General features: G+C 45.9%; 1 protein-coding gene across 1 annotated transcript in view; it reads right to left on the bottom strand.

Moving 5' to 3' along the window:
• Positions 1 to 15,559, bottom strand: part of SGCD (sarcoglycan, delta (35kDa dystrophin-associated glycoprotein)) — a 179,509-nt gene that overhangs the window by 85,989 nt on the left and 77,961 nt on the right. The window contains exon 2 of the mRNA XM_009892618.1: positions 11,335 to 11,520. Within this exon, the coding sequence (XP_009890920.1) occupies positions 11,335 to 11,520 (186 nt within the window). The remainder of the gene's footprint in view (positions 1 to 11,334; positions 11,521 to 15,559) is intronic.

The following is a 15,559-nucleotide window of genomic DNA, read 5'->3' as shown; positions in this document are numbered from 1 at the left end:
GCTCCCCCTCTTCACAAGATACCGGGCTTTGCTGCAAACCTTCTGTCTGTTGATGACATCTCTCCGTAAATAAGTGCTTGATTCAGAGGTGGTTGGAGTGCACAAATATATAATTAGCTGGAATTCCCTTTCTAGCAGACAGGGGAAGTGAAGACTGTAAAAGGCATTTGGTTTCCTAGTTTCCCAGCACAAAATTCTTTAATGTCTTGCTTTGAAAGATTAAATATTTGTTGTCAGAAACAATACCACCCTACTAAATAATCCGAATCAAATTCAGCACCTACACACGTCTATATGACTTGCACCTACACGAAATACGAGTATTTCAGGGCTCTGCATACAGCAGTGAAGCACTTTCTAAAATGCAGAGGCGCACTTTGCCACGCGTGTTTGGTTGCTGAGGAACAACAGAGGCAGGTCACGCGTGTCTTCATGTATTTAACTGTAGCTGCAACTTCAAAAAATACGACCGATCTGCTGCTGACAAACAATAACATTTCCATTTCTAACTCACCTGTAGACCTCTAAGAGGTCGCTGTGAAAGATTCCACTCCATCTAGACATTTCCCGTGTTTCAGCGTACATTAAAAAGAACCTTCAGGATAATAAAATACAAGAACAAAGCAAGAACACAGGAAAGCAGAAGACTCGCACGTTTTTCAACATCGGCATCTTCAGTGGAGACAATGAACAGTAGAAAATGGCCATGTCTGCTGCTACAACATAACACACTTCTATTTTTGTCATGCCTGTTTTCAGATCCATGATAGGAGGAGGGATTTTGACAGAGCCGAAGGGTGCAATCGGAGCGACTGTGCTGCCAGAAGCGGCACGGAAACGCTGACAGTCGTAATTAGGCAGAATGTGTAATTGAAGTGCCGCACGCTTGAGTCTGAGGTGGTGGCTTTAACGCGAGGTGCTGCGCTCCCCCCCAGACATGGCACCCGCAGGTCCCATCACACCCCTCCGGCCACAGGTCCCCTCTCTGCCCCAAGCGGGCACCTCGGTGAGCGGAGCAGGATGGGTTCCTACCACCCCTGTGACAGGTTGTGGCTGCTTTTGGGGCACACTCCATGCACCAGCATGACTGGGGCAAGGCGCTGGCAAGCATCCTAGAAAAGGTTGCCCGAGCCCCTATTCCCATGCCAACACCAACTGCCACACTATTAACAGTTTGCCATGAGAAAGATCCACTTCTTGCAGCAACAGAGATTAAGCCTGTGCCCTTGGAGCCCTGCACAGGGAGATGCCCCAGATGTTCCCAATCCCAGAGGCAGTGCCCGTGCTCAGCCCCCCACACCTCACGCTGGCAGAGCTCCTCTCCTGCGCTTCACAGGACACACTAAGCCAAAAGGCTTGTCATTTTTTTTCTAGAATAACCAAAGTGCCAATTGGAAGTCAGGAAGAACTGTACAAACCCAGAAACCCGTGATGCAAATGGAACCATCAGGAGGACTTTGGCGAGACACTTGCCCCTGCACCCCCTGCGCCCGTCTGCATGGGACACCGTCACACAGCACGGCCAGTTTGGGAGGATGAGCTTCTCATAAACACACCATAAACTAGGCTTTTGAGTAATTAAACTTTAATTTTAGCTGGTTAACCCACACTGAAGAATCATTTATGAGGACCCTCGGTCACCTTAATTGCATAAGGATAAAATAATTTTCAGGGACCCTGTGTGTGGGAGTAAACTTCTCAGGTTTGGGTTATTTTTTCTTTTTCCTGTGGTGGGGTGGAAACTCTAAAGACTTCAATTAGAAGCAATTACTGGAGATGTAGAGGCTTCTCTGAGGTTAAGCTGCCCTTCTTTTTCTCAAATGAAGCCTTTAATTAAATGCAAATAATCACAAATTTCATATAGCACATTGCCATAATTTCACTATTAGTTACTGGATCTCGTTTAAAAATAAAAGAGGTGGGCAGTAGTGCCGGGAGAACTCAAGAGGTCAAGGCTGAATTACCTGTGTAAATCTATTTCTCTTCTATAAATCTGTCGGTAACCGCATCATTTCAGTGTTAACAGGTTGTCCTTCATGCAAGTGCACTGGAGTGTAGTCCCATGGAAACTGGGGCCTCAATACAAATAATTACCTCAGTCCATCTTACTGTTGACCGCGGCAGCGAAGGCAGGATGGGTAACGGGGAAGATGTAATTGAAGTGGAAACGACCAGAACTAAAACGCAAGCTATGATGAATTCAAATGGTATATTGAAGCTCATCTCCATAGCAGAGCTGTGGGAGAACAGGCACATGAAATGGCAGCGAGTATTTTAAATACTTCTATCAAATCAGGTATGGCAGCGTGTAAGTGGAGGAGAGATAATACAGCATCTGCAGGAGGGGAGGGGAAGGACAGACTCCACACAACCACAGATCTGTAATTCTGTCCTCAAAACCGTCAGTCTTTAGAGCAGGCTACGACAGTTACGGAAGGTAAATAAAGTAAATGCATACAACTGCAGAGAGAATACGGCGCTTTTTTCTTAGTCCTTTTGCTTAGCCGAAGACAAGAGCTAACGGGCAGCAGTTAGCCCGCAAGCTGTGGCTTCACCCAAAGCAGGTGAAGGTTTCTGCTGCTGCGTACTTCACGCTTGGCACAGTCATTTACAGCGTGAGAGCCGCCTCTTCCCCCTTTCCACGGATGATGCTACAACCCAAGATGCAATACAGCAGGGGTCCAGGACCAAACGCCAAGAAACATTTAAAGAAGCAGCTTTGTGAAAAGCTGATGGCTTTGCAGTTCCAGGACAAGTTGAGAAAGAGGCATGGAGGCCACTCCAAGCAGCTCCTTGGCCTTCAGGCAACCACGCAGAAGAGGTGCTTCACAAGAATTATATTTCTGTTACAGCACTGGCTGCCGGGTTTTCAAAGCTGAGAAGCATTGCTCTCTGCCACGCAGAGAGTTCAGGAGGGATGTCAGGAAGCTCAGAAGGGAAAAAAAAAAAAAAAAAGGTGCAAGGAACAAGAGAAAGAGCGGTGGAAAACTTACTCTACGGCTCAGCTTGGCACATCATTGCTGTGCGGATTCCCAAATTAAATCATTTCTCCCACTGTACTGTGAGAATATGGGGAGGGATCAGATTGTAAGCTATTCAGAGGACTAACTGATTATCGGCATTTTAGCAGCGAGCTTGTTTTTATTCTTTCGCACATTTATAATAATACCTTTTACATGTTCTCTAAGAGACAAATCTCCCTCTGCTTCAGAACTGCTAGTCTGAAGATCTTTTGTTGGCACTGAGACGAATGCTAATGTGAAATATCTTATTTCTTCAGATGAAAGGGAAGGTGAGAACAATCCCCACCGGAGGGAGGTGGCAGAAGGTGGGATCTGGGATCAATACTTTATGACTCACTGCCCCCCCCCGCCCCCCTCACATCCCACCCATGCCCTCCTGGCTGTTGGCCGGGTCCTGCTGCTGTCGCACCGTGGAGCAGCTTCTCCTGGTCTGATGAGGCTTCCCATCGCGCTCCCCGCAGCACGGCGGGGATGTGGGGCAGCAGCAGGAGGGACACTCTGTTCACAGCCAGAAATACCTGGAAACGAAGCGTTGTGCCAGAGACCAAATGCTCAACCTCACATCACAAACTACCCAAACCCCCACTACTCTCCTCCTCTCTCCATCTATTTTTTTCCCTCTGTTCTTGGAGGCACCAAACAAAGCCAAAATGTATTTTTACAGCAACGATATATTTGCCTGCGGTGAAGATACGCAGGAGACTGGCTACTGAGGCTCGACAGCACAGCCCATGCAACAGATCTGCTGGATGATGTTTTGCCTGTATGCACGCGTTGAGGCGCAAGCATGAGGAGGGGGTGGTGCGGAGGTTCCAACACCTTCCTTCAAATCAGTAGTAGTACTAACCGAGAGATGCTGCCTATCTGGATTTTAGGGCTAAATTCTCAGGTGTCTGGTAGGAAAACAGTACCAATAAAAGCTTTTTCTGGTACGGGGACATCTATGATATATCTCAGCCCTGGTGAGTAATAAGTACAGCAGCTTCTTCCACAGCAGGGATACTAATGAGTAAGATTCCTTTCCTCTGCTCTGAAAAATACAGAAACTAAATACATTTGAGATATTCCTGTCTCCTGGACGCAGACTTTTGTTTGAATGGTGGCTTAGAAACAATTGAGAAGTGAGAGCTGGAAGCCTGTCCATGGAGATGGAAGCGCAATCACGTAAGCTTCAGTTCTCCACAAACCCCAACCCAAAACATTTGAGGGAAAAGGGCCATCTGCCGTCGCAACACTCTGCACACCACAGGCTGCCTTGTGCAGTAGTCAAAGAATAAAAATAAAGAATTACTGAAACGATTACAGTGCGGCATATCCAGCTTGGTTTAGTGGTACTACTGGAAGACTTACTATTTCGCTATTTCTTTTGCTCCCCTGACATACCTGTAAGCACATCCAACGCCATGGCAAGCCTCTGAAAACTCAATGGTTCAGCTGAGAGTAGAGACAGTGAGGTAAAAATACAGAGTCCTTTCATCACTTTTAGGTAACAAGGAAGATGAAAGCCTTATGTGCTTATGCTGGCTGAGAAAATGTGGTATTAGGGTAACAAAAATGAAATATTAGCAGAGACTGAGTTTTCAAAGGTGTAGCGCTAGAAGAAACCGATGCATATATAACTCAGCAAGCCATCAGTACCAAATGCTTGACACTCCGGAGGATGCAACAATGAAGGGGTCAAACTTGTAATAACATCAGGCACTATGCTATTAAAACTGACTGTATTATTCTAAGCTCCAAAGGAGTGAAGTTAAAAAAGTACTATATATATATCTTTTAAAAAGATAAGGAATCCCAATTGCTTTTCATACAGAAACAGAAACTCTCTAGGAATGAAATTCAGATCTCTGAAAAGAGTAAAAGAAAAGCATAACACATTTTTTCCTCAATCCAGGAGGAAGGAAATTAGAATTTAGCATAAAAACCTGCGAATAAAAAGCATCCCAGTGACAGGCTTGATCCACTGATGTCAATGCAAAGATTCCTACTAAATTCCAGGGGGTGAGGATTTCACCCGTAGAAACTTCTTCACTTAACAGTACAGTCACTCACAGCATTGCTGGTGCTGTCAGACCTCTACAAGATTAACATCTTTATATCAGAAGATGCAGTCCACATGAACGAGGACAGAAGGGAAATACGCAAAGCTCCTGGGTCATGCAAGCAGTCTCAAAACAATTACTTGCTTTATAAAAAGAGCAACATGAATTAGGATGGGAAAGTGCACAATTTTGTATGCGTGTGTGTCTGGGGGAGAGGGAGGGAGAAAAACCCCTTCGCTCTTTCCTCAATTAGGATATAGTAACATTGATTCTAACTCTAAACAATTTTAGCTGACTGATTACAGCTGCACTACAAAGCAGAAGCTGAAAAGCAGATCAGATTTCTTTCCCGCGTTGGCCTTCCCATTGCACCTAAAGGGACCCCAGAGAAATCATGAAAAGGGAGTATAAACTGCACAGTCATTTTATTCTGAGGCCATTTTTAATTTTAAAAAAAATTTAGAACGAAGTCTGTTCCTTTAAATCATTAATAAAAGAATCCTGCCTGTTAGGGCAACGAGCTTTCCTAACTCTAATCCATCTTTACTGCCGTGTTATTACCCTACTGTTTTCCTGTAATTAAAATGTGGCAGGTAGTTTACACACAAGAGGGAGTAATTGTATTGGAAATAACTGTTCATAACCAAATTTTAAAAGCTCATTTTTCTTATCAACTTTTAATAAAGAAAGCAAGATAATAATGATATTTAACATTTGTGCCACCTACAGCAGCGTTTTTTCCTCTCTAAATTGCTAACGTTTCATTCAACAATGCTAAAACATACCCCTTCAGCTCTGAATGCAGCCTGCAGCAAAAAAAGGGAAAAACCTGAACAACTGCAGTCATTTCATCCCGCTCAGTTGGAATTATGAAATATGGCTGAACCTCAGGACGAGGACCCAAACTTTCACAAAACCTGGAGTGGTTCTGGAAGGGGAACCCAGAGTTTGCTGTGGTCAGGGAGAACCCAACCACAGCCTGACCGGGACAGGAGGGGAAGGTCCCCCTCTTGCTGCATCCTAAGGAAGATGGAACGTGGCGGGTCATTGCCTGCCCATTGCCACATTGCGTCTCCTCGAAGGTGCGCACACAGACGCGACGAGCAGTCTGCATGGATTTGCACAGACCTGGAAGCAGCACACACTCTCCTGGCTCAGATGATGTTAAGTTTGGCTCATGAAGGGCCTCCCAGATACCAAAGTGGCAGAATATTTTCCTTACAAAGACTATTCTGGAGCCTTTGCTTTGGATGATTCTTAGAAGACAGTCCTCCAGGAATTTCAAGCCTTGCAAGCTGATTAGGGGAAAAATACAATTTTTCCATTTACTACTGTTTATAGTCTAGTAGAACCTGCCAATATAAAGAACTACAGGATGCTGCATGCAAACAGCTTCGGTCCTGAAGGGCATACAGTCCAAAACACGCAAACAGGCAACTGTGCATAGAAACACCAGGGAAGGGCAAAGGAAAAGCAAAGGGTCCTCAGTGGTTTGATGGGCAGATCAGTAAACGGACCTTTGCCATTTAAATGTAGCCACAACAGTACAGTTGTTGTCTCTCCTGTTTAGAGGTCCTCCTTCTGCCTAAGAAGCTATAAAGGGGTACTAATGGATCATGCTTTAGACTCCTAACACTGTTCAAAATATCAGGCATTTTACGCTACCCTTGTGGAAAGTGGTCAATGCACTGTCATTGCCCATTACCTGAGCCTTTGGAGCCTGGTACTGTTTAAAATAAGGATATTGGTTTGCTGTGTTTATGTAAGCACATCTTTTGTTGTAATATTCAGAAACTAATCATAGAATCATAGAACGGTTTAGGTTGGAAAGGACCTTGAAGATCATCGAGTTCCACCCCCCTGCCATGGGCAGGGACACCTCCCACCAGACCAGGTTGCCCAAGGCCACCTCCAGCCTGGCCTTGAACACCTCCAGGGATGGGGCCTCAACAACTTCTCTGGGCAACTTGTGCCAGTGCCTCACCACCCCTAAAGTGAAAAACTTCTTCCTAATGTTTAATCTAAACCTGCCCTCTTCCAGTTTATATCCATTCCCCCTTGTCCTGTCACTCCATGCCCCAGTAAAAAGTCCTTCCCAGCTCTCCTGTAGCCCCTTTAGGGACTGGAAGGCGGCAATAAGATCTCCCCGGAGCCTTCTCTTCTCCAGGCTGAACGGCCCCAACTCTCTCAGCCTCTCCTCATAGGAGAGGTGCTCCAGCCCTCGGATCATCCTTGTGGCTCTCCTCTGGACACGGTCCAGCAGGTCAATGTCTTTCTTATGTTGGGGACTCCAGAGCTGGATGCAGTACTCCAGGTGGGGTCTCACTAGAGTGGAGTAGAAGGTCAGAATCACCTCCTTTGACCTGCTGGCCACATTAATACGAGAGGAAGCTTTTAAAACATGGTTTAAGCTCACCAGTAACAGCTGAAATAGAGATCCCCAGCACATCACAGGCATACAGTGTAAAAGATGCACGTGCCTACACACAGAGTCATGGGCAATCCCACCGCTAAAGAGCCGCATCATTGCATGCAAATGCAGGGGGACCATAAAGAAGAAGGTCATTAAGAGCTCCGGTTCCAGCCCTGTAATTAGATTGGCACGTAGGAACCCTTGTGGGGTCTGTGCCAGCAGGACACAACCCAAACCTACGCGGGACCTGCAGGCTGAGCGGCGGAGTCACATACACAGCCCCAGGCATTATGGTTTTTTCTCCCCAAACCCAATATGTGCAAACCACACGCGTCTACCAGGCTTGTCCGAGATCTGAATGAAACTGAGTTCCCTTTACCTATATATCTTTGGAAAGTTAAGTGCTGGATGGTGGTTTCTGCCTCAATTAGGTTAGGCCACCTTCAGGGTGCATTTGGGTTTCAATCCAAATTGGTGGCTTTCATGCAGATTCATTTCGTGGTTTGGCTTAAAAATCAAATTCAGGTTTAGAGGTAGGAACCATGCATGGACACAGAGCTTCCCGCAGTCCCTGAGCAGCACAGAGCTGATGTAAATGAGCGGGATAAATGGACCTGGCTATGGGAACCAGCTGTGGGACAGGCACATGATATTTGAGGTCACCTCTAAGAATATTTTTTTGTATGTCCTGTGCCTGATAAAGGCATTTAAAACAAATTGAGGATCAAACACTACATGAGAAGCGAATGGCTGTGCCAGAGGATAGACTACAGAGTGACCAACCAGCCCCACGTGAGCATGATGCTGCTCTGACACCCCGGGTGAAAAGCGATAGCCACACATAAATTTATTTAAACCTTGAAGGTTCAGATAAAAGCAAAACCTAGAATAAATTAGTGATGCATTGCTTGTTAAAAGCTATGGATCGGAATGTTACAGTTGGATGTTGGAGGAGTTGTCTCCCGGAGCAGGAGCCAGCGGGGCACGCAGAGGGGAGAGAAAGGGAGTTCAGGGCTTGACGTGGAAGCGGAGTGGATGGGTACAGCTATAACGCGCATGAGAAGGTGGTATTTTTTTCCCTGAGATTGTCTTGCTTCATCTCCTCCTCTCTTCTCCACTCGCCATTATCAGCATTTAAAACACCCCCGAGTTTTCTTGAGCAGGTTCGCTGCGCTCATTAAAATACTGTGAGCACTTACTGGCTATAATGAGCACACATTAAATTCCAGTAAGTGCCAGGACTGTCCTGTGGAGTTGAACAGACTCACGTTCTGGGAGGAGAGCTCAGGGGTGGGAAGATACTGGAAATACTACATTTTCCACAAGAAAAAAAGCACAAACTTTCCTTTCCTTTTTTGCTCTGCAAGCACCGGGGTAACTCCAACCCACTAAGCAGCAGCTTTTGCTGACTGACTGCCCCAATCATTCCCCCGCCCCAGAAGGACTCTCAGCTCCTCTTATCAGAACTGGAATAAATTAAAGACTTTTCCATATTTGCATCTCCTCATTTGAGAATTTTCCTACAATTGTTAGTCAGTCTGCCTCTAAAAATTCACTTAGCACAGTAGTTTTCTCAGCCTGTGGGAAGGGTGCAGGAGGGACTGCAGAGCGGGACCCAGAGCAGCTGGCGAGGCTGCAGCAGCAGCAGGAGATGGGGAGATGAATGGGTGCGGATCAGGGCGAGGATCCCGTTTTACACGCTCTCTTCTCACATTTATTTCCAACGGGCTGTGTCAGCGACACACACCCTGAGTAGCATGGCCGTGCCTACCACCACAAAGCTGTTCCCACCGCAGGATTCAGTGCCGCTCTCTGTGTTTTTATCACCAACCGCTGTTCATCGCTTGCTAACATCAGACGCTATGAATTAACTAAAACCGTATACAAATATACTTTACCCTGGACTAGTCCCCAGTAAACCAGAGGGCAAGTGGCTATTTAAGGAAACAGAATCAGACAAGAGCTTGAAGATCAGTGCATCCCCCAAAAAGCCAGTGTATATCCTAGTGGAGCGGAGATTTCTGTATGTCTCCTTAGGAGATGACCCTTCTGCAGATGGCGTGCAAAATGCAATGCATCAGGAGAGGGCAGTGAGGGAAAAAGGAGCAGAGAAGTTCACCTGGCTTCCCAAGCAACTTGTAGAGAGTTGACTGACCACCACCACCAAACAGCAGAAAGCATGGAACCGACACATCGAAGTGATGTTATTCTAAAGAAATAAAGTTGCATTCCTGAAAAGTAAGAATCTGAAACTCTATTATTTTGTTCTTGAGCTGATACCCATAACACTGCCTGTATGATGAGCATATGACCAAGTCTTCCATCACCTCAGAAATATCTATTTTTCAACTACATTAACCTAAAGACCATGGGTCAGCATGAAATGTGCCTCAAAACAGCATCAAATTCACAAGACTAAATAACTGGTCTGGTTAAGCATTAATTGCTCCAGTTTGGCTCACTCTTCACCCACTCACAGGAGCTTTTTGTGGATTAGTGCTTTATAATTGCTTGCTCCCTAAGCACGCATGCACTGCAATCTTCTGCACACCTTGACAGCATCCTGGTTAGCAAAAATGAATGCTACACGTCCCCCCGACACAGCATTTTGTCTGCTGGATACAGTAAGTCAGAGATTGTTTACTCAACTTCTCATGGCCCATTAATGACATAATGTTGGACACAGCTGTTCGGGGCTTCACAAGACCAAAGCAGAGAAAGAAATGCCGGGAGACTTTAAACATGCTGCTCGCATCCGAGCCTGGCTGGGAAAGTCCTTGAAAGTGTCTCGGGGAATTTAGCCTTACAGCACTCTCATAAAGTAAATCCAGGATTAAAGCCTCAAACTTAGTTTCTCCTGAAGACTCAAACAATCTTAAAATAACTCCGTCTGACCAAGGTGACGACTGCTTTGAAGAAAAGAGGACCAATCATTTCGTTTTCACTCTGCTTGGCCAAATTATCTACTAAAACACTAGGACCTACCACAGAAAGGCTCACTAGCCCTGGAAGTGGGGTGTGCCTGGTTCATCGTCTCCTGACTTGCAGTGTGTTTGAGCAAGAGAGGCGAAGCTCACCCTGTAAAAAGGCAATTCAAGGTCAAGGCACCCCTTAAGATCTCACAAAGTGTTTGAACAGAGCTCAAGCGATGCTCAGAGCGCTCCATGCCCAGAAGGCACCATCTGCCCCAGTGCAATCTAGCTCCCAGTACAGCTGCCCAACAGTTTTCTAGGAGCTTCTGGAAAGCTAAAGCTGGCCAGGGGGTCTGTGCAGCAAGGGAGCGCTGCTGGCAGGACCGATGCGCACCAACCACAGCACTACGAGGATAAGGATGCGCTCCACCTACATACCACACCCAGAGAGCCACTCTGAACATTTTATTTTTCTTCACGAAGCTTCTGGAACCCCGTCACTATGGAACAACATAAATCTTCCCGAAGAAAAGGGCAAATCAAGTTTCTCGACTTCCCAGTCATGGAGAAAAGCAGAAAAAGTGTAAGAGAAAGGCCCAAACCCATCCCCACATCCCAGTTCAAAATAACCTATTTCATTAATTGTAAATCCCTTTATAATTCAAAATTGGGGGAGGGTGGCATATATTGTTCACATACAGACATGTATATATACAGCAGGAGGATGATTTGTAGCACTGAGCTGACTCCTCAGCTTTGCAATACTGCAGACATCTCCAGCAGAAAAAGAGGATCATTGGGTAAATTTGTTCCTCCCTGTAATAACAGCTATCCGTGGCAGCTGAAACACCCTGTCATCGAAGCCATATGTGAATTCATGCTCAGAGGAAAGACCATCACCCTCCCTCATCTTCCCCAGACCCTTCCGGGTAACCCCTACTTACAATTGTGAAGTTCATAACCTTCAGAATCCAGATGGTCATAGCAAGGTTCACCAGGATTAAAATCATTAGGAGCAGCACAAAGAAATAGAGGCATCTCTTCCTCCAGCCATAAATCCCCACTTTGTATACCTGGGGTCCTTCCGAGGTCTGCATGGTGCTCCGGTGCGTGTACTGTTCCTGAGGCATCTGAAATGATCACAAAGAAATAACCACGTGTATTAAGCGGCAAGAGAAAAACGATGACAAAAACTGCTTGTGCCTGTGCCTCTTAGAAGGTTTTGATTTTTCTTTTTCAAGGTTTACCGGCTGGGCAGCACCTCTTTCGTTCTGCATTATTTTTCTTTCTGCTTACCGTATGCAGTAGCATACTAAAAGAGAATTTTATGTGTTAAATGCATATATATATTTATAAATACACATAAGCACACTGTTTAAAGGTATCCTACGGAGATCATTCTCGAGCGACTCTGTTCACCGCCCCAGGTTTTGCAAGGCAGGCACTCCAGGGCCTCTAAAGATCCTGAGGGGAAAATTTTGCATGTGTTTGGGAAAAGCAGTTGAGTTCAGCAGTTTGTTTTGAAGATGCAATATTACTTCACAGAGGCTTTAATTTAAAAAATATAAGTCATCTCAAATAAAACCGTTCCTTCCAGCCAAAGAAAAAAAAACGCACAGGGAGAATGTTTGCCTTTCTTCCTTCCCGCACCCCGAACTTTCTTCACCAAGTAAACCTGAAGCACAAGGTTCTCCAGCTGCCACATCCGTGACGAACTATCCCCAAATATCTGTGCTGGTTTAACAAGGACTCTGATACCCTGAGTGAGCACGACATGCTAGGACAACACCGGGGGCCAAACCAAGGGAAGAAGGAAGGCAGGAAAGCTGCTGCTGAGGAAAGCAGTGCGGCAGCATCCCCAGAAGAATGGCTTTATGGCCCCCCGTGGGCAGCACCATCCCCCCTCCTACAGCCCAGTACGCGGCTGGCTGCGGGCAGTTGGGGATCTGGCTGTCTCCAGCGAGGATGGAAAGACACGGGTGCTGTGGAACAGCACTGCAACCAGCTGGGACGGGGGTCTGGGGCAACACGGGGTAGTGATCATGGAGGTATTTTGTGCTGCACATGAAAGTATTCATGTTCTCGCCCTTCACATTCGGGGTGTGGAGAGCCCCTGGGATTCCCCCAGGGATCAGTTTCTTCCATTTTCAGATTTTTTTGACGCACAGACTGACGATATCGTATCATCTCTAATAACGCATCGCTTGCTGAATGTTTTGCATTTTAGACTCTAGACAGATAACAAGCTACCAAACACATTCTTGCACTACTGATTCAACACCATGGGCTTCTTCCTCAGGCTATCTGGCATCGGTGTTCATATGCAGTGAATAACAAAATTCACATTACAGCAGGAAACAATGCGGGTTCCTCTCTGTGGGAGTGTGATCTGAGAGGGCAGGAAGCGACAATGGTAGAAATTAGATGCTCACTGATAGCAGCTTCTGTTTGTTTACCATTAGTTTCCCGTTTTTTTCCTTACTTTTTTGCTAATAGCTTCATAGTCCAGTATCTAATAAAATACAGTGTGCAGTCGGCGGTGGTGCAGAGCCCATTGCTGGCTGATGCAAGGCGTGTTTCTTCATGGCATAACTTTTATTCCGGTAGCGTTGCACCAGGGATGATGTTAACACTTTTTAACTTTGCTGCTCCAATGCTGAAGCCCACACATTTAAGGCAAGGTCTGCCTGAAGAACCAGTTATGTTTTGTTTTGTTTTTTTTCTTTTTTTTTACCTTTCACTCCTCCAAAAGTCACTAAGACCTGTGTTTTCTAACACTGCCCGGTGTTATCACCTGCTGCGCAGGGGATTGGCCACCTCTCCCTCCACTAGCCCTCCCCCAGGCTGAAACATGGTCTCAGGTGCTAAATAAATCCATTCAGGCACTAAATCCTTTTCAGATCAGAGGCATTGACACCTCTCCTGATCTGGAGGTATACAGCAAAGCCGACTTAGCCGCATATTCAGGAAGGCTGTGTTGCGCCTGGGGAGGCTGGTGTGCTCGCACCCCAGCAATGCTCCTCCGGAGGGTAGAGGTGTCCCTCTGTCTCCTTCTTTAATGTCAGCAGCCGTGTTAACCCTCACACTCAGAATTCAAAACAGTGGCTGAAAACTGTTAGATTTTTTAAAAATAATAGCAAATGAGTTACTCCTATTATTTTCTTCTCAGGCTCCTGAATCATCGCATCTTTAAGCGTTTTTTCCCCTCACATGCTTGGAGGCTACAGTCCACCAAGGAGAAAAAGCAGGTCAGACCTGCGCACCAGCAAGGTGCTGCAAAGGACACCTGCAAGAGGATACCCTGGGCACCACCACTGCCCATCTGCAGGCAGCTGCCAGCCTGAGCTCCCTCCTTTCGAATGAAGGTGCTGCCTGCGCTCGTGGAACTCAAGCTAGGAGGCGGTGAGCTTCAGCCAGACCATCCACAGCTCCAAGCCCGCCTGCTTTTTCCAGCTTTCTCAGCTGGTCTGGAAAAAAAAAAAAAAAGGATCTCACATCCACCTCCCTAAATCATGCCTCATTTACAACCTCAGACCACCCCAGCTCATGCCGTGAAGATCTTCAAGGTCCTTTCAACCTAAACCATTCTATGATTCTATGATCTGCAACGTCATTTAGTGCAGATGGTCATACTACATTGGGAGGAGTCAACGGCTCACGGCAAATAATCCTGTTCTTAATACAGGTCAGCTCAGCCAATTTAGCCGACTTGCATGAAAAGTCCATCACCAAAGAAAGGTATGTCTGTATTAAAGCGCAGTTTGCAACAGTGGGCTCATCGCAAATCACTTCTGCCGCTCAGACCAACTGGGTACCTATTTCTGTACCGCAAAACCACCCAGTGCCGAGGCAGACCCGGAGCTGTTAGCGAGGGGGAGCACGGCCAGTTGGTTCCAGCAGATCCCACTCGTGCTCCACCAGTGGTTTTGCTCCCAGATGCCAAGTCAGCGACCGTGGAGGGCTCTGCAGCACAGGGCTCTCCGGGGAGCGGAGATGGGTCACCATCTGTTACACGCACTTGGAGAAAAACGCACCTTTCTTACACCGCTCCAACCACCCCGATCTGTGCAAAGGGAAAACTTCAACAACAATAAATTACCGAGTTTCCACTACCTGAGGGAAATTATAACCACAACTACTGAACAGTCAAGGATTTTATTGCCTAATATTTTAACAGAGAATCCTGGAGAGCACATATTAAATGTGGCCTCTCCCTTGGAGAAAATGAATAAATTGCATTGCAAACCCTCTCAAATCATGGAAGAGGTTTGGCCAATAAGAAACAATATGAAATGCCCAGCTCAAAATATCTCTTTATTGCAAAACTTGTTTATTCTCTTTATCTCTTTCCTGCTCTGTCTCCTTTTTTTTTTTTTTTTTCTTTCTTTTTCCTTTACTTGCAGTTTCTAGGATGGAGAAAATAGCATATCCAGCTGGGGCAAAACTTTGCAGACCTCAAAAGAATTTATAGGAACAGAACATAAGCACAAAGAGCAACTTGCGCCCACACAGCAGCCTGATTTTGAGAATTCCTCTGGTTCCGATAAAATATTTAGCTCACAGCTGCCCTGAGATAGAGCAACTAAAGTACAACACACGACGAGCATGACTTAGTAACACAGCATAAATTTATAACAAGAAAATAAAATGAGAATCGTAAATAGCGTGTTCTTTCTACACAAACTCTCACACAACAACATTTAAAGCTAAATATGACTTCTAGCTACCACTTCCCCCCTGAATTGCGAACACCAGAAGAAAATGCTCCTGTCTGTAGTTGTCCAGGAAGAGAAGACAAAATGATGGACAGAGAGTGCCGAGGTGTGTTAAACACACGAGTGGAATAGGGCGGCGTGCAAGGCAGCTACACGAGGAACCAGCTATATCCGCTATCAGTAATCTGCTCTGTGTGGGAGGGAGAAGTATGCTAGTCATAATTTACATTTTGGCAACCTCTCCTGACTCAAACATTAAAAAGAACTAAGGCACCAGAAGAAAAAGTATCGCTGTGAAAGGACATCCAGTGGTTGCATTTGCAAGGACACCCTCCCCCCACCCCCAATTACTAAGGGGAAAGGCTGCTAGTTGCTTAATAGGATTTTTTTTCTTCTTCTTCAGGAAAATATTAGGAACACCCGCCTAATTTCATCATAGTGGTGAAAATATAAT

Source organism: Charadrius vociferus, unplaced genomic scaffold (assembly GCF_000708025.1).
Source record: "Charadrius vociferus isolate BGI_N301 unplaced genomic scaffold, ASM70802v2 scaffold529, whole genome shotgun sequence".
In the NCBI taxonomy this organism is placed as follows: Eukaryota; Metazoa; Chordata; class Aves; order Charadriiformes; family Charadriidae; genus Charadrius; species Charadrius vociferus.
Note: the sequence above shows the minus strand (reverse complement) of the source record. Positions and strands in the feature narration are given on the sequence as shown.